Source organism: Netta rufina (assembly GCF_964035555.1).
Source record: "Netta rufina genome assembly, chromosome: 9".
In the NCBI taxonomy this organism is placed as follows: domain Eukaryota; kingdom Metazoa; phylum Chordata; class Aves; order Anseriformes; family Anatidae; genus Netta; species Netta rufina.
Window position 1 is genome coordinate 8,575,880 of NC_140132.1, and position 18,691 is coordinate 8,594,570.

General features: G+C 44.9%; 1 protein-coding gene across 1 annotated transcript; it reads right to left on the reverse strand.

Annotated features, from left to right (window-relative positions):
• Positions 1-5,506: 5,506 nt before the first annotated feature.
• On the reverse strand, positions 5,507-10,635 carry LOC311212613 (G-protein coupled receptor 55-like; the record flags this gene model as incomplete). Its single annotated transcript, XM_084292109.1, is given in 4 exon segments — positions 5,507-6,479; positions 7,046-7,080; positions 7,082-7,125; positions 10,389-10,635. Coding segments are annotated over 4 exon segments (1,299 nt in total).
• Positions 10,636-18,691: the final 8,056 nt, after the last annotated feature.

An 18,691-nucleotide genomic window follows, 5' to 3' on the forward strand; every position in this document is an offset into this window, starting at 1 on the left:
GGTCTTGGAATAGAGAGAAGGATTAAAAGGAATTTGTAGCATAAAGCAGATGAGACGTTTTATGTCCTTTAGTGTCTGTTAATGGCACTGATTCAGCTTTTCCTCCTGGGAAACATTTGTGATTCTTCGTAGAGTTTTGGCTGTATTGATATCCCAGAGCAATTGTTTTGTCATGTTAGAAAATGTGTTAAATGTCATTCTTGTGGAGTGACAGAGTATAAAATTTGGAATAAGAGGAATGATTGAGATGCAAGGAAGGACAGACAGAGACATAGTAGGTGTGCTTTACCTTCTGTAGTAGCTAAGAGGCACCTATTCACTGGAGTTTGTTGCCAGAGGTTTCTCAGCCAGCAAACTCAGTGGAGGGAAAAGTCTTTGTTGTTCTAGAGAATTCAGTGCCTCTAAATTCTGGAGTTAAAGACAGAAATGTAAAAGGGAAGGAAGTATTAAGACACTGAGAAGACACCAAGCGAAGTGGTGTGGTTGGTACAGCAGAAGGAAGGGATGCCAACCAAAGGGACCTGGACAAGCTTGAGAAGTGGGCCCACGTGAACCTAATGAGGTTCAACAAGTCAAAACGCAGGGTGCTGCACCTGGGCTGGGGCAATCTCAGTCATGAGGACTGAGAGAGCTTCCTCCAGAGAGCTGGGGCTGTTCGGCCTGGAGAAGAGAAGGCCTTGGGGTGACCTCATTGCAGCTTTTGAATACTTAAAGGGGGCTTATAAAAAAGGTGGAGAGCAACTTTTTGCTTGGGCAGATAATGACAGGAGAAGGGGGGATAGATTTAAACTAAAAGAGGGGAGATTTAGATGAGATGTTAGGAGGAAAATCTTCAGGCAGAGGGTGGTGAGGCCCTAGAACAGGTTGCCCAGAGAGGCTGTGGATGCCCCATCCCTGGAGGTGTTCAAGGCCAGGTTAGATGAGGCCCTGAGCAACCTGGTCTAGTGGGTGGCGTCCCTGCCTATGGCAGGGGGTTGGAACTGGGCGATCTTTGGGGTCCCTTCCAACTTAGGCAATTCTTTAATTCTATGATGAGACAGGGCTGAGTAAGGCAGGCTGCTGCACTCAGCTGCATTGTAGTTTGCACACTGGCCAGCTGCAAATCCAGGAGCAAGCTGCAGGGATCACATCTGAAAGGCAGAGCATCCTCCCACTGAAACCAGGCTCGGCCAGGCTTCTGTATGTCTGTCTCCATCATGGTAGTCAGCAATGGGAGTGCTCTTGTCACTGTGTCATGGCACTCAGGACATTACTGTATCCTCAGGGGACTTCTATCCCCAGTGAATGCAGTTGATGTAGACAGCACACACACAGCTTTGCTGTGTAGGGATGTAACTGTGGAGTGAGGTGGGGCGTGATTTCTGCCTGTGCTCTTTCATACAATTTTGCTTTCAAAGCAAAGTGAGCTATTTCACACTTCTCCTCTGAGAGAGGGGTTTCTCAGATGCCTTCTCCCTAGCATCTAGTGTGCTGTATGTTCATCTTTGTCTCATGGTGATTTCTTTCTGCAGAGAAAACAGGACAATTTTAACCCACTTCACTGTCAACAGAAATGTTAAAACCACTTTGAGAGGAGTGTATGCATGCAAAACTTTCTGACCACAGATGTGTCATTGCTCATGGCAAATATTTTGTTCCTTTCACCGTATGTGGATAAATCACAAAAAGCAGTAGTGAAATCTGTAGGGCATACTGCATGTCTGGAAGCTGGGCTGATCCTTTCTTTTGGGGAGATAAAATCTTTGGCTGGGATTTTCTCGCTTACGTGCAAATATTGGTGTTTTTCTAATAAATATTTTTCTTTCCTTACCAAAACAGATACTTCCTGAGCCTGAAGCACAAGCTAATAGCTGTATTACAAGGAAAGTTTAGAAGGCAGAGGACAGATGCCCAGAGCTGGTAGACACCTAAATTAAAGCCTGACTTCTTTCCCAGGTGAGTAAGGCTGCAGGAGATAGGACATTTTGCTCACTTAAGTACGAAATATCAAATCTGCTGAAACACAGTGTCCAGCCTCTTAGTGAGACATACAAATGAGTGAGTAAGAAAGTTACCCGTGAGTATAAACCGTATGAATGTCTGCAAGACAGGTGTCTCAGCAAGAAATCTGGAAGCCTCAAACTGTGTTTTGTGAAAGGCCTCTCAAATATAATAACTGGTCTGCAAAACTGTATGTAAGCAGGAGTTGTACTGACCTCTGTAGATACATCTGGGTGGTAATATTAGGAAAGGAAAGCAATTATTTCAATTAAGACAAATACTGAAATAAGAGGAGATGGGTGGGAGCTGTCACCCCCATGTCCGGGTGGAAGAGGCGTGAGGTGCTGGGCGAGGTGGGCCCAAAAGGTGGGGCAATCCACAGCAGGATTCATCCCAGCTTACCAGGTGCTTCCTTCTAGCTTGAATTCCAGGGATTTGGGCAAAGTCCCTCAACAGAGCAGCTTCACCTGCCCATCCTGCGACCCACTATGCTTTCAGTGCTGGTTTAAGCCCTTCCCCTTTCACTATCCAAACGCAGAGTGAAGTGCAAGTGGGGATAAAAAACGCTGTGCAACAGGTCTCCCTTCCCCACTCTCATTCTTGCTAAATAAACTAACGATTTTTGGCAAAGAACTGTACATGTTAGGAATAAATCCTCAGTTCTTAGGGTTGAATTAATTCCAAACAAATCCTGGATTTTGCGCTCTTTTTCCCTCAGATAAATCATTAGCAGTATTCTGGAAAGCCTGTGATGGCTTTAGATTGCAGGTTTTCAGATTTTTTTCCTTTTATTTCTTAGCAGTGTGTGTCTTCAATATCCTGCTGGTGCAAATGGAAGTCTCTGCAGATTTCTTACCAGATACCCAGTGTCATGATTTGGATATAAAGCTCTACAGATGAATAAGCTGTTACAGCTACCCACCATAGCAAAGGGAAAGGATCAGAGCATACCTGATTTGAGATGGAAAGAGGTTGTTCAGAGGCCTGGAAGATCCAGTTGAGACCTCTAGAATGGAAAATGTTGCCTTTGCAGAACTGTAATTTCCCCCCAGAAATCTAGAATGGAAGTTGTCACCTTACCCTGGTAGTCAGTGCTTCCACAGAGCTGGCAGGGGCACCGTGAGTCATGTGCAGAGGCAGGGAACTCAGACAGGCAGTGGCTGGCTCTGTACTGGCTGTGGGAAGACAACAGCTCTTGCATTCCTCTTTATTTTAGGGGGGAAGAAATCAATACAGAAACTTATAGGATGGGGCTTGGGAGAAGAAGAAATGCCACAGGCACTTTTAACTTGTCCATACAGTTTTAACTATTCTTAATTTGGTCAAAATCTCTTCTGTGCAGCGTGTTATTGCCGAGGGTGATAGCCAAGAAGCCAAAAACTTCTGCATTCAATATTAATCTGTGTTGTCCACAGCACTTTAAGTGAAATTACTGTTAAAGTTACTTTGTGATCTGTGGGACCAAGAACAACAAATGAATAGGAGCAGGCATAGCAGGAAATGGGGGGGGGGGGGGAAGAAAGCTGATCAACAGAGGAAACAAAACTACAGGTCAGATTTTAGTCTCAGTTACAGCAGTGTAAGCCCAAAGTAATGTCAGTAAAACTAATAGAGATGCCCCAGGCTATAGAGATGCAATTGAAATTGGTTTCCTCATATACTTTGGCATTTTCTACATTGTGAGGTGCTGAAAATATCTCTGTTCTTGTGTTCAGTCATTATCAGTTAAAGTGGAGGACCTCTTGGCATAGCCCACTGATTTTCTTCTATTTCTGAGCACTATTTTCTTCTATTATGCACTTACTCTTCTTCTAAAAGGACTCTGAAATTTCAATAGTAAAACCTTTGTGTCCATTGAAGTGCAGTTTGTTAAGGGGTAAGTTATGAACAAGAAGGTGATAAGGATTCAGTATCTGCTAGCAGAGAATCTAGCCAGATTTTCTGAATTTACTGGGGTAGTCAAGGGAAGTGGAAAGTATTATGGAGAGAGACTTCTTGCTGCAGTATCCTGGTTGGTTTTATTTTCATGCACTTGGACATAACGAGGACATGCACCCTCAGAAGCATGACTTACATGCCGAACATCAAAAAGATGCTTGCGCTTATGTTTATGTCAGGTTCTTGTTTCTCTGTTCAACAACTGGATTTCTTTGGTGCAATCTCACACATAGATGTACCAGCTTCAGAATATTCCACTTCTATACTCTGGGGTCTCCCAATACCAAGCTGCCAGCTCGGGGAAGAAATCAACACACGCTTTGTGCATAATCCTTCTCACAAGCGTACAGAGAAAAGACAGCTCTAAGGCTGGGATTAATAGCCCTGCCTAGAAGATATATTGCAAGGATCCAGCACAATGTGAGTATGAAAACTAATTGCTTTGGTTGTCATCATCCTCATCCCTTGGGAAGGGGGCTGTTGGCTTCCGGAATAGCACCAGGGGCAGCGGTAGCAGCTGCCTCTCTCAGGCTGGGAGCACGTTGTCATTAGGTTTATCTGGGTACCTGTGAGCACTGATAAGAAGTAACTGACTGATGTGTGAGGCAACTGCCAGTGGATTATTTTTTATTGCCTTGTTTGATTGGGAAGTGGTAGTGCTTAGCTTCCTCTGAGGTCTGAAAGGTTGCTTTCCCTGGGGTGCAACGGTGCAGGCTGCTGCTCTGGGGGTCAGAGCTACTCTTATCTTACTCCCCAGCAAAGTGGGGGTTGTTTCTTCAGATTCATGTGTTTGCTGCTACACTGGGCTCAGGCTTTTTATTGCATACTCTTGTTTGGTTTGGCTCTGTTCATGAAACTAGTTTTGTAGTCAAGCAGGAAGGAACAAATACGTGAAAAGTCTGCAAGGAGAGGAGCTGGTGAGGAAATCTGGAACTGGGATAGTCTGTAAATCTGGGCTTCCTGGTACTTGGGGTCATTGCAATATTAGAAGTGCAAAGTGGTGGAGGCAGGGTTTGTACAAAAAGGATTCCACTTTGTGCAGCAAGTCAGCCATTGGAAGAACGGCACAGAGGTCTTGCTGTGCCCATGTTAACCTAAAACTGCCTTTGGATTAGAGTTACAATCACATTTTTAAAATAACACGCAAATCTAAAACTGGCATGCATGTGTGTGTGTGAATGTAAGCAATGTGATCAGGGCAGGAGAGGCAACAAAATTTAGTTGGCAGCCTTTTGCCATAACTCCAAATCTGTTTCTTTGCAACCCAAGTCTGTAGTTACTGAAGGCTTGTGGGGGTTACAGGTGTGGTGTGGACAGGGAGGGTGAAAAATGCTACCATTTATAAGACAACTCTTCCCCCCACCCCAAATAAAGAGGAATAAAATCCAAAGAGATATGCATAACCGTTTATGGGAAAAAATCCGTTTCTGTTTTCCAGAAATGCCAACATAAAACATTATGGATGGGAAGGAAATAAGTTAGGATCAGCCTCATGGGAACGGAGTTCATTCTTTTTTTCTTTCTTTTTTTTTTATTTTTTTGTGAAATATTTTCAAATTTGGATATTTAAATAATTTAGATAAGTAGTTCAGGATCCTGTTTTCGTGAAAGCATCTCCAAATGTAGCATGTGGATCAAAGTTTTTTCTGGCTGTTCTTTCACTCTTTTGTAACGGGCTTTCCAAGGACTCCTTTAAAACAAAATAATAACAGACCCCATCCAGACAGCAGTTCAGGTTTGCCCAGCAAAGGGTGATTTGAAGGATGTCTCGTAGCTTTGGCTGAGAAGCGATGTGCATGATGCCATTCTTCACCAAAAAGTACAGGAAGAATGTCACATGGTAAGGTGTGAAACAGACCAAAAACGTGATGCAGTTTGCCACTACTATCTTCTCTGCTCTGGTGGCATACGTGTGGGGGTTGTCTGGTTTCCTGCGCTTTCTCAGACACCTGACGATCTGAACGGTGCAGAAGGCCATGGCTGTCATGCTGCCAAAGAAGGTGGTCTGCAGGGCGCTGAACAGGGCTGTGTTTTCCCATGTGCTTTTGGAGAAGTTGTGGAAGCAGGATGAGATGTTGTGGCCCTCTTCATGCAGTTGGAAAGTAGAGACAGTTCCAGCTGAGACCCCCAGGCAGATGACAGCGCAGACCACAGCAGCTTTCTTGGTGGATCGCAGGGTGGGAGCTATGAAAGGGTGCCCGATAGCAATGTAGCGATCTATGCAGATGCAGAGGGAGATGAGGATGCTGCCATACATGTTTACAAAGTAAAGACTCTCCAAGATGGAGCAAAACACAGACCCCAGTTTCCACGTGTTTGGATTGTGATAGGAAATGATTTTAAATGGAAGAGTGAACAGCAGCAAAGTATCCAGGAAGATGAGGGCTATCATGTAGACTGTAGCTTCTGACAGCTTCTTAGCCTTGAAAAACAGGAACGACAATGCCATCACGTTGAACAGCAATCCCAGGGTAAACGTGGGAGTGTACATGATCAGCTGGAACAGTTCTACTTCGGGGCTGATGTTGTTGGTACTGTTGTAATCCATATCTCCAGGCATACTGCAAGAGAAGAAAGTCACCTTCACCACGAGGAAGAATGAAGATCACATTTAAGACCTGGTACAAAGGCCAGTGAGGTCTGTAGGTGTCTACAGACCTGGAGATGCTTTTTTCATCTCGGGCTGGTGCGTGCTGAATTGCAGCTCCCAGTAACGTGGAATTACTGTGCCCAAGGGATCTTAGAGCAAGGTTGTAGCTCAAGGAGAAGCAAGGCTTCTTGGGGTCCAAGCCCTGCTTGCACTACCACCCACTACCCTGAACTAGGGTAGGCAGAGTATGGAAGTGTCTGCACCATCCCCACGGAACGGTGAGATCCCTGTGCAAACACAGGGCACCAGCCCCTCCTTTCAGGATTACATGGACTAAAGAAATGGAGGCAATTAGCCACATCAGGTTTCTGGGATCAAGCTATCACAAGAGACCCTGGGGAGCCGAGAGCACAAGGGTTCCTTGTATTTATTAATGTGAAGAACTCGAACAGTTATAGCTAACCTGCAGAGGTTAAGTCTTCAGAAGAAAAATGAGCCTTAAGAACCCAAGCATTTGCTTAAGTCAGCCAGACTTACCACAGCTGATAAACTGCTGTCTGCTGAAATAGAGGTGGCAGCAAAAGTGCAGAGATTTTCCCTCCTCCACAAAGAGGGGACTAAAAATGTTGAGGTAGACACAGCTGAGCAGGGGTCACAAAGTAATTTTTTCTTTTAGAGGAAGGGTGCTGGTTTGATCCTGCCCTCAGATTCTGCTGATAAGGACCACGAAGGCTCTCATTGGTTTCTGCAGTCCTGGTCTCAGCTAGAATCACTTACAAATGCAAATACAAGGGAATACCCAGTTCTTTGTTAGCCATTTCTCTCACAGCAAGTGTAACCTGTAAATAAATCCTTTTAAAGATCTTTCTGCTAGTGCTCAGAAATCACCTTCATCTGGTGCTCCATAGCTGTTATTACTTTGACCTGGTGCCTTTCCTACAGGAGTTACTGATTTTGATGGTTTTTTTTTTTTTTTTTTTTTTTTTTTTTTTTTTTAATTTCAGATTAGGAAACCTGTCATCAGCTGTGCAGTAAAAGCTCCTGTTCTGCAGATCAAGTCACTTCCTTGATATTTCAGAGGTAAGCTCTCCTGTGCTCTGCTTTGGGAGAAAGATCAGCATAGGGAAAATGTAGTTCTTGGATAAAAACTAGCAATTAGAAAGCAAGAGGAGGTTGGCAGTTTGCTCCTTGAGGACACACTGATGCCAAGTATATGATTCTGTAAGCTTGCTAGTTTATGCTATAGAAATGAGAAAACCAGTGCCAGAAACACAGCCTGATGAGGAGAACAGGCTGCTGGTAGGGCTGCAGGAAAGCACACCTCTGCTGGGGTCAGACACAGGGGTCTGCAGGCTGTGTGTTGCTGCAGCAGGCGCAGGGTTTATTCAGGCTGCCTGCCCAGGTGTGCAGCCCCAGCTGGCAGTGCTGCTGGCTGCGTAAAGCACTCCATGGCCCCCTTCATGGCAGGGCACCACTGCCTGTAAAGCACGGGGGGACATGGCTCAGAGGAGCAGCAGCCCCATCAGTTGCGCCTGCTCTGCCGCCGTCTGTAAGGGACTGAGGTAAGTTTGAGGGGAAATGAAGAAAATCCCTTGGCCAAATAAAAAAGTACAGGAAAGCCTGCGCCTGGGGGCATCTGAGTGGCTGGAAGGGAGAAGCATCCCCAGAGATGTTCAGCCCTCCTGCAGCCCTGAGGCTTGGGGTTTCACTGGGAGCTGTGCTGGGTCACTGAGCCTTCAGATTCAGGTGGGGTCCCTTCATTGCCCCTGTAGGAGATTTCATTAGTCCTTTTTTTCCTTCATTCCTTTTATTTCAGCTTCCTACCAAGGTTTTTACTTAAGAAAAATTTAGTTATGATAAAAAGGCATTTCATAGTCTGTCATGTTGGTTTCTAAACAAAAGAAGAAAATGGATAGCTCTGTTCATTCTTAAAAAAAAAAAAAAAAAAGTCAATACGCTATAAGGAAACCAAATTATGTAAAATATTTAATTTCCAGATCTTGTAGCAAGAAGAAAAGAAAGCTTATGAGGTAAGGTTTCCCTACAGTGAAATACTATCTCTGGTCATCTTACCTTTGGGCTTTCTCTAGCACTGTAGCACAGTTCCGGGACTTTTTCTCCTTCTTGGCTTGTAGTGTGCTTGAGTCTCATGTGTTCTTTGAAGGCTGTGGAGTGAGCTGCATGCAAAATGACATTCAGTGCTGATGTTAGAAAGCGTGACGAGCTGCTGCTTTTCATGTCATCACGCTTCCGTTACAGCAATGGTTTCCCCACGCTGGCTGCATGGATGTGCTGTGTACGCAGTGTGTCACACACAGCTCATATAAGGATGTAAACAGAATGCTTTGCGGGGCTCGCGTCTCCGTGAGTCACCCATTCAGAACAGTTTCTGGTAACAGAGAAAGGAATTCTGGCCCTGCAGACCTTTGTGATTCTTTTTTTACAAACAGGATTTTATGTGTTATGTGTAACATCTGCGAGTAGTGTTAGCTGTTAAAATGTTTGTGCTTTAAGCTGAGCCCTGAGCTATCGCTGTCAATTTCTCTTACTTTTCACAATACCGGAATGGAAAAAGAGATTGTCGATTTCAGTGGTGATTTGATATGTTCATTTTCAATTGGTGTTTAAGAAGAAGAAGAAGAAAAAAACCCAAACATTTACTCTTAAATCTGTTTATACTGATAGCAGGGAATGTACCTACGGAGAGTGTCAGGTGCTGCTTTTGTTCAGAGGCAACAGGAAAAAGGTTTATTTTTTTTTTTTGCCTGTTGTATGTATTTTTGCAATCTTACCAAAGATGGAAAGAAGGGCTAAAGGGGTAATTTTGCTTGGTCTTCTGCCTATCCCTTAAATATCAGAACTAAGGATTGTCTTGGCTGAAAAAAACTGTGCATTTTCTGGGGAAGAGGGGAAAAAAAATAGTACCTTGGGGTTTCTGCGTGGTATTTTAGTTGATATGACTCAAGGTTTAAAAAAAAAAGAAAAAAAAAGAGGAGGAGGGAGGGGAGGGGGGCGGTGGTGAAAAGTAACTTATCTTGTCCTCAACTGGGTTTCACTTCTATTAATCCCACTGTGGTCTTGTAACACTGCATTTTGGATATTTAAAAAGAACCCACAGGCAGATACCACAACCCTGAGGAGGCATCAGTGGCCTGAGGCAGCCTTGCCGGGAGCATAGGACGGGAGCCTGGCCGTCACAGACCAGGTCGTGCTCCTGTCCTTGTCCTGTGTGTGCAGATGCCAGTCCTTATGGCCACCAGTGCTTGTAGAGTGTGTTCTCTTCGCCCCCGTCGCATGGATTTCCCCTCACGTACTTGAGGTTTTCTGTTCTCTCTCATATTCCCTTTGATACATATATTCTCATGCTACCTAAGTGCTGCTTGCCTGACCAGAGGCTGCCCAGAAGCACGTATGCTTGGCCAAAAGCCTTGTGTGGCTGCATGTTTGGAGAAAGCTGCTTTGGAAAGGGGAGGATGAGGAAGCAGCAATGCCACAGTTGTTCTTGGCACACCACAATCCAGCCAGTATCAAGGGCCAGGATGCTTTTTTTTTTTTCTTCTTCTTTTTTCTTTTTTCCCTCCTCTCTTCTCTCCAGCGAACATCCTGGGAAGCTTTCAAGGGAGGATTCTGAGACAGAGTGGCCAGGACAGCATGCGAGTGGTACTGATGCACATGGACGAGGTATGAAGGCTCCTCTCCCTTTCTCCCTTCAAAACTGAGAGTAGAAAAAAGTGACGCTGAGGGTTGGTGTTAAGGGGGAAACGAAATAGTGTGAGTAATGTACAGAAAGGTTGGGATAGTCCACAAAGGACTCTCAGGCTGTTGATGAAAAACTTAACTTGTGATGCGGGGCTGAGGAAGCTGTGGGCAGGCAAGGTACCTTCCTTTCTCAGCATGGGCCCTCCTCTGTGCTCGTGGGCTGTGACTCTTCGGTAGGACCTCAAGACCGAGTGCGCCAACTCCCTTCTTGCAGCCTGGTTTGCTGCATGGTGGGGAGACGAGGGCTGCACCCTGCAAACGCTGTTCTTGACGCCTCTTTGCATGTCACTGATGACACCACTGGTGAGCAAAGCACCACCTGATGCTGAATGTGCCACCTTGTGCCTTTCTCCTGAAGAAGGAGTCATTTCACATGCGTTTTTGACTTGCCTTGTGAGGACTTTGCCCTATTTCTACGGATTCCACTCACACCTCTCCCCTTCAGCCTGTGCAGGTGGCTCTGGTGAAGCCCTGCTGGTTCCCAGTGCTCGCCCTTGGGGCCAGCTTGCCCCTTGCAGTGTGGAGCTGTGCCAGCCATCCCGAGGTGCTGCTGGCCTCAGGCACCAGACGGCACCGCAGGCAGCATGGCCGTGGTCTTGGGTCTTCAGCCGGTGGTCCTGGCTGTCAGGGAGGATGTCAGGGTGGCGCTGGAGCTGCTGAGATGCTTCCAGTCTGGGAGCCAAATCAGTACCAGTTGCACAGCACAGGGTTGTGCAGTGGAGACGTGGCGTTTTTCTGTTGACTCAAAGCAGAGTCTAACCAGTGAGAAAAATAATTGTGCTGCTTGAGAGAAGAGAGGATCCACTGCTGTGGTCCCCGTGCTTTCCTCCTTGATTTCCCTCAGACGCTCTCCAACATCTTTTCCAATTTTCAGTTTCGTTCACCTCCACATCCCCAGGCCCCTGGATTTTTTGTTCATTGGAAGGGCTGTGCTGGGGAGGCAGCTTCAGGAGCCAGCCAGGAGGGAACAGCAGCAGGCTGGTGGACAGAGGCCACAACAGAGCGATGTGCAGAGCCTTGGGATGGTCCTGGGGAAGCTTCTACTGCAAAGAGAGTGTGTGGCTAGGATTGCCACGAGGGGCTGACAGCATGACTTGGTCCTGCCATGAGCCCTTGGTGGGTGGCACCCAGGAACAACAACCTCTCCCTCCATCCCACCTGGGACCAGGAGGCTTTGGGAATTTGTTCCTGCCCGTCCTGAGACACGGGCCACATCCCGACCTCGGGCCACAGCATCCCTCCGGGAGTGCCTGAAACCTCCGGGCGAGCCAGGGCTGGGAGGAAATGCACCGTTCCCTGCAAGCGGTCTGTGCAGAGCCATTTGTTATTGAGCTGCTCCCTCTCGTGGTTTCAGGGGGAATTAGAAACGTGGCTTCACTCCTGTGCTGTCTCAGCCTCCACCTGTGTTTGACCACAAGGAGGAACAGTTCATCCCATGGCTCAACATCTCACAACTGCCCCCACCAGCCAAGCACTGGGCTCTCCGCATTCACCAACCTCAGTGTTTGCTCCACTGCCCACACTGTGCATGGCCCGAGAGTGAAGAGCACGGGGAGAGACAAATGCTCGGCCCTTGGTGGTGAGCAGAGAGGGCAGGAGCATAGAAACAGAGGAAATGGAGCTTTCCTGTGCAAGAGGTGACCCTAAGTGTTGCCCAACGGTGGCTGGTGAGGGCAGAAAGCTGCTGTGCTTACAGAGGTCTGACCTGCTGGCCTCCTTGCCAGCCTACGGGGGACCCTGCAAACCAGCTGTGCAGCAGGACCACGAGTGTCTCCATGAGGAGGGTGCTTCGATGGTGGACGAGCTGAACCTGCTGCCTGGGAGAGCAGCTGAGCTGATCTCTCTGAGCTCTGGCATGTTTAGTTGTGAGGCGGTCTAGTGTTTGTTGGGATGGGTGGCTCGATTTCAGCAGAGATACCAGCTGGGAATGCTCCCGTGGGACTCCCAGGGACGTGACACTAGGAGGGTTTTTTTCTGCCTCAGTGCTCTGAGACTGGTGAGACTTGAGACCAGTGGAATCTGAATGAACTGAAAGGAAAATAAACGTTTTTCCTCGGTCTTCTTTGTTCTGATGAAACACCTAGGCAGCTCAGGAGTTCCGCTATGTGCTTGTTCTGCCAGCTCTGCAGCTGCAGCACCAGCTGGTGCCAGCGTGGCAGAGGTCTGCCTGTCCTGATGCTGCTTTTGCACCTTTGGGTGCTCTCCTGCTCGGCAGAGCGGGCACCCAAGCAGTGCTGGCACACCCCAGCTGAGGGCCCTGCACACCACAGCATGGACTGCGCCTCTTCCCAGCCTAATGACTGAGTCATTTTGACACTTCAAAGGTAATTTGCTATTATTTTTTTTCTGCTCAAACCATTAGCTACATTTGTCTTCAAGTCATATGTACCTTTGAAAGTCCTGAAACAGCACTTTTTTTCATAGCTCAACTATTTCCCAGCACATCATACAAACCTCCAACTCATAAAACTCCTGCCCCTGGCCTGACAAAGGCCAGGTTTCAGCCGTAATTTTGCAAGGTAGGAAAAACTCTGTTACTGAAGATGATCAAGATGATTTCACTTTGTTTTTTTTCACAGATCCAAAGTTCACATACCACTGTAGGAAGGTAGCTGCGTAATGAGCATCCTTTCCAAAAGGTGCCTGCACACATTTTGAGTCAGCTGAGCTGCTCGTATTAGCAAGGGACTGCGTCCTCCCGGTGCCCAGCCTGTGTTGACTGGGAGAGTCTTGGTCAGCCCCCACGTGTCATTTGTTCTCAATGGGAAAGGTCACTTTTCCACGCCTCATTTCTGGGGCCTGTGAAATAGCACAATGTGTGTGTGTGGTGTGTGAGAAATTGTTACTGCAGCCTGAAGGTCATTGAAAGTCATTGTGAGAAAATAGTTAACTGAGACAGAACCTAAGAGTCATTTTACAGAATCACAGAATCACAGAATTTCTAGGTTGGAAGAGACCTCAAGATCATCAAGTCCAACCTCTGACCTAACGCTAGCAGTCCCCACTAAACCATATCCCTAAGCTCTACATCTAAATGTCTTTTGAAGACTTCCAGGGATGGTGACTCCACCACTTCCCTGGGCAGCCTGTTCCAATGCCTCACAACCCTTTCAGTAAAGAAGTTCTTCCTAACGTCCAACCTAAAACTCCCCTGGCTAAAGAGAAAAAGGCAAGAGAAGGCCTTTAGGCAAGAGAAAAAATACTTCTTAGAGGGCATCCTGTCTTTGGCTGAAGCCAGCAGCCATGGATATTTAGGGGAAGAATGTAAGAAACTGGGATCCTACTGCTGACAGTACTTCCAGCAGTAAGCAGCTTAAAAAATAAGGAAAGGGTGGTCATAAAGGCTCCCTCAGTTAGGTTCCACTGGTGACTTTCTTCTTCCCGGTTCCCGTAGTGTTTTTCTGCTGAGGTCTTTTAGATCCATGCTGTGCATTTAATTTGTGTCTATTTAGCAGACAAAGCTAGCATTTCAACGTTGAAAAAATATATATACATGTATATATAATAATTTCTTTAGTATTTTAGGAAAGCAGTTAGATAACTATAAATTGTGTTACCTAACAACATGAACAATTCTTAAAAACAAACAAAAAGCAGCCTCAGCCTATGATACTACCACTTAATTTTTCCAGCATTTAGTAGAGGTAGTTTGTATGTTAGAACTGACACTAAAAGTAGGTAGGTTGCCAGCTGAATTGTGGTTTCTGGTCTTCCTAAGGTGGCAGAAACTGCAGGACAGCAAGTGTCCAAGTGAATGTTGTTGAATAACTAACATGAAAAGATGAATGAGAGATGCAGTCACAGCAGTCAGAATTTGGCAACACCACTTTTCCCTGAATTTACGTTGAAAACAATCCTCAAGGAAAATATTTTTACAACAAGATGATACAGTTTCAAAAAAAAAAAAAAAAAAAAAAAGTTTCATTCTTTTTTTAAAAAAGCTGTATTATTTCATTATCCAAGCTGTGTGTGCTGCTATTGTGCTAAATGTCAGGTTGTGGCATACTACGAACTTAACAGGCCAGCAGCAAGGCACACGTTTATTCTATCTTGAAGTACTCCTTGGATTTAGCTTCTTTGCTATCACCAGAGTTACAGTGCACAGAGGATTTGGCCGTTAATAAAATTCACTGTCTTCTAGTCTGGACCTGTCAGTTTGGTGCTTTGCTAACCTTATAACTTGTTGATCAAACGTTGCCTCTGCCAAGCGCTGTGCTGTTGTGGTGTTCATTGTGCCGAACCAGGCCGATTTTAGGGTGATTTTAGGGTGTCTGCACAGCACATTGCAGTGCACCGTGGTGGACTTGCATGGTCAGGCCCTCAAGTCTGGGGGTTTCCATCCTCTCCTAAATATAACTGTTCTGGTGTTATTCATCTTGGTGACAGTGGTAGGGTCTGTTATCTTTTCGGTTTTACACATAGGAAATTGAAGCAAAGAGAGAGACAAAAGGACTTTCCAAAGGTGATATAAAACATCTGCAGTGGAGTGCAGTTTCCCAGATCCAAATAGATTCTCACAGAGGCCAACTCTGGTTTTAGGTAGTTCCTACCCAGGGACTGTCTCCATGTCTGCAGCCCAGCAGAGACAGCACTGCCTCAGTCATGCCTGGATGTTCACACTCCTTCGGGAAGTCCTGCAGTCTTCAGAAATGATTGGTGCGCCTGCCCTTTCATATGGAGAATTAACTGTTCTCAGCTGGTAAGTGCATTTCTTAACTGTGTTTAAGCTGTGTATCAACATGCAAAATGAAATAATGAAGAAAAAGGCAACATATATTTCATGTCATCTTCCATATTCAGTGTTCTCTTCATTCGATTTTTTCAATCTGTTTATTTAACTTCAAGAACATTTTATTTAGAGAGTGACTGTGTATAGGTGTTAAAAGCATAAAGAAGATCCATTTGCAGTTACACTGCATGCAGATTTCAGCAAGGATTAAGAGAAGAATTTCTTTCTTTCCCTCTTTTTTTCCCTAGCTGAACTCAGGAACTGGTGTCCTTCAAGCAGGTCCTGCACTATTGTAGGGGTGTTGATGGCTTGGTGTTTGTGCAGAAACACTTACTGTTTAGTTACCTGATATGGAAATTTTCTGAACAATCATAATTCATCATTCCTTTTTCCTTTATTACTCCCTTTAAAACGCTCTAGCTTGGAGAATTTGTAATTTGAAATATTTGCTTTCTTTGACTAAGAATCTCTTGTGCATTTAGTAGAAGGTTTTATTTCTTTTCTTTTCTATTTTTTTTTTCTTTTTGTGCTGTGCCTAACCAGCAAAGTTTCTCACGACACACACAAGCACCAAAACACCTGTCTGGTTACGCTAAAGCCTACTGCAGTGCTGCTGATGGTTTTTAGACTACGGTTAAGCAGTGGTGTTAAACACTTGCTTTCCCCTATGTGAAAATGCATGTGGCGTCCCACATGTTTCTGAATCACAGAAAATTGTCTGAAATAGTCCACGCATTTTTGTTTCCTTTTCACACATTTCTAATTTTCTTACCTTTGATGTGATATTTTTTAAGTGGTGGGGTTTTTTTTTTATGTGCTGCACGGTATTTTTTTTTTTTTTTTTTAAAGCTCTGGTTGCTAACAGTAAGAAGGTTATGTGGAGGGAAGTCCATTCCCTCATCCCAGCCATGTTCAGATGAAAAGCAAAGGAAGAGGAAGACTGGAAGACTTCCGATAGCTTTGAGTCCCTTCTTGTCGTTGGTTTTGTGTCTCTTGTCATCGGTGCCATTTTGTGTTAGGATTCAGGTACCTTTTCAAGGGCTGGCTTCTGAGCTGCTGTCTTTTCTCAAAACAGCTGCAGAGCGGTAACTACATTTGGGCTCAGAAAGGGAACTCTGAAGTTCCAGCCCTACTTTGAACACAAAAGCCTTTAAAAGCCATTGATTAATGATCTCATGGGCATCTTCCCCTAGCTTGCAGAGACTGATGGGGAGGGACAGGGCAGAGAGGGGCTGTTCTGCAGGACACTGGGGATAGGAGCTGAGACCCTGATGGCATGTGTTGGCCAGGACTTGGTGAGGCATTTTGAGCAGCGGTCGCTGGCTTGTTCCTGACTTGCTGGCTGGCACAAGTACTTGTGGAGCTGTGTGGTAAAGCAAAGCAGGAGACAAAAATGCCTGAAAAAGCAGCTGGCCAAACAGTGGCCCCATGGTTTGGCAGCGTGAATGTTGCTTGATGTTGGTTTACCTATAAAATGAGAAACTTGTGAGGTTTAATGTTGGTGAGGCAATAGAGACAGAACTGTTTTGTATCACGTTATCCCTAGAAAAGCATTTCTTGAGCTGCAAGAAACTGGCAGGCTTAACAATCTGTCCAGAAAAGCATTCAGCAAGTGGTGTGTTTAACCATCTAAGCCCCCTGTACTGCAGGAGAGTGAAAAGTCTCAAGCAACAACCACTTTTAAGGGAAGCAGTTCTTCCCAGTACCCATTGCTTCACCATGTTGTATTATGCCATTGAATCCCACTAAGCTCTTGGCTTTGAGACATGAACAATGCAATTTAATAGATGTTTCATTTTTATACTATTGAAATGGTTGATTTCTGTCACATTTCTAAGTAAAGACTTCCCATGTTATTGCTTAGGCGGATATTTGTTATGCTTTTTGGTACTCCTAATTATTCAGAAGAGCAAAATTTGGGGCTTTTTGATTTATTTGTTCTCTGTAAGACAGACTTCTTAGGACTGCTGGAGACTGAAGCAGACAGGAGTGATGGATCTTCTTGTTGTCTGTCTGTCTGTGTGTGCTTATAGGAAATGACAGGACACATTGGGAAGGAGAGGAAGGAGGGAAGTAAGGGGTCTGATGGCCTTTCACCTCTTCATGTTCATAGTGTGGCACATACACCAGATTGTAAGGACAGAGCACGCCGGCACAGCTGAGCATCCCTTCTGTTGCCCTGGGTCTCATTAGCCCTAGGCAAGCTGAGTGGGCATTTCATCACCCAAATGTTGCCCCTTTGGTTCAGCTTTGCCTTGGATCTACCTTTCCATTGTTCATGATTCATTTACTCATGTCAGTAGGTATCCAAAGATTGGGGGAAAAAAAAAAAAAAGAAAGCTGACTGTATGAATTTTCATTATAACAACTTCACAGGAGTCAGCTGAAATTGTGGGTGATTTTCTGACCTTATGTCCCTTCTCTATGTGTTTCTATCTCTCCTCGCTACAGGTGGCACGAAGTTCACGTCACCTGGACTTTGAGGTAGCCTGTATACCTCTGTGTAGTTGTATGTTGTTGTGTGTTTGCACAGTTAGATATGTAGCCCCTATGGAAGGGGATCTGCACAGCACCACAGCTCGAGTTTCAATCAAAGGAAATGATTGAACCTCTCCCTCGTGGCATCTCCCTTTTCTTCTTTCCTCGGGTCATCTCCTGCTTGCCTCAGAGGGCTGGGGTGTTGGAGGGAGCCTGCACCTCTCCGTGCCTTTTTTCTGTTTTGTTTTTCCTGTGCCTTCAGAGAAAGGTTTAAAGGGCTTTCATCAAAGAGCACTTGCCATGAGTTTAAAAAGGTCTGACGAGGCAGTTGGACTCATAGATTCAGGAAATCATGTAGGTTGGAAAAGACCTCTGAGATCACCAAATCCAACTTGATGATCTTTGTAGGTCCCTTCCAACCTAACTATACTAATTTCTAGTCCTCCTGAATTAAAATATTCATTTAACTGCTGATGTTGTACCTTTGTATGGTACCATTAAGACTTTTCATACTCATTAATTCTTAGTGAAATCAAATTCATATGAATAAATACAACCCTGATGAAGCTGTTACTAACATTTATCAGGCCACATCCTTTTCCTGTTGTTTTCCTGGTAAGCAGTTTTAAGACAAGTATTTAAACATTTTAGCATAAAATTTCTCTGGTATTGAACATTTCTTTGTAAAAAGCCACAACCACTGATGCAAAAGTAACTAGGGCTGTAGCTTTGATGCTTAGTTAGCAGTCAGGCTTGTGATCTGAATTAAGGGAGGGGGGGAAGTGTTAGAATACATATATATATTAATATAATTTAATTAACTACAGGATTTTTAAAAATTATTTTAATCCTCTTACCCTCATTCAGCTTCTGCAGTGTTGGCTTCTGGTTGTTCTGAGTAAATTGTTCCAGCATCCAAAATATTGTTTCTTCCATTCTGTTCTCACAAACTTGTGAAAAGTACATTAGATCAAACTTGAGATCAAGATGAGTCCAAGCTTCTAAAACTGAAGTCTGGTGACGTTTTGGTCAAGTTAAAAATTTGTTTCTCTACTGTAGGAAAAAGAATAATGATCCTAAATTTGTGCTTGCTTTCTTCTTCTTTTAACCTGTTTATCAAACTAAGAAATATTGACCACTTCTATGTAGGAAAACTCCTGCTTATGATTCTGAATTGATGAGGAGATGCACATTTGGAGGAGAACCAGTACATGTTA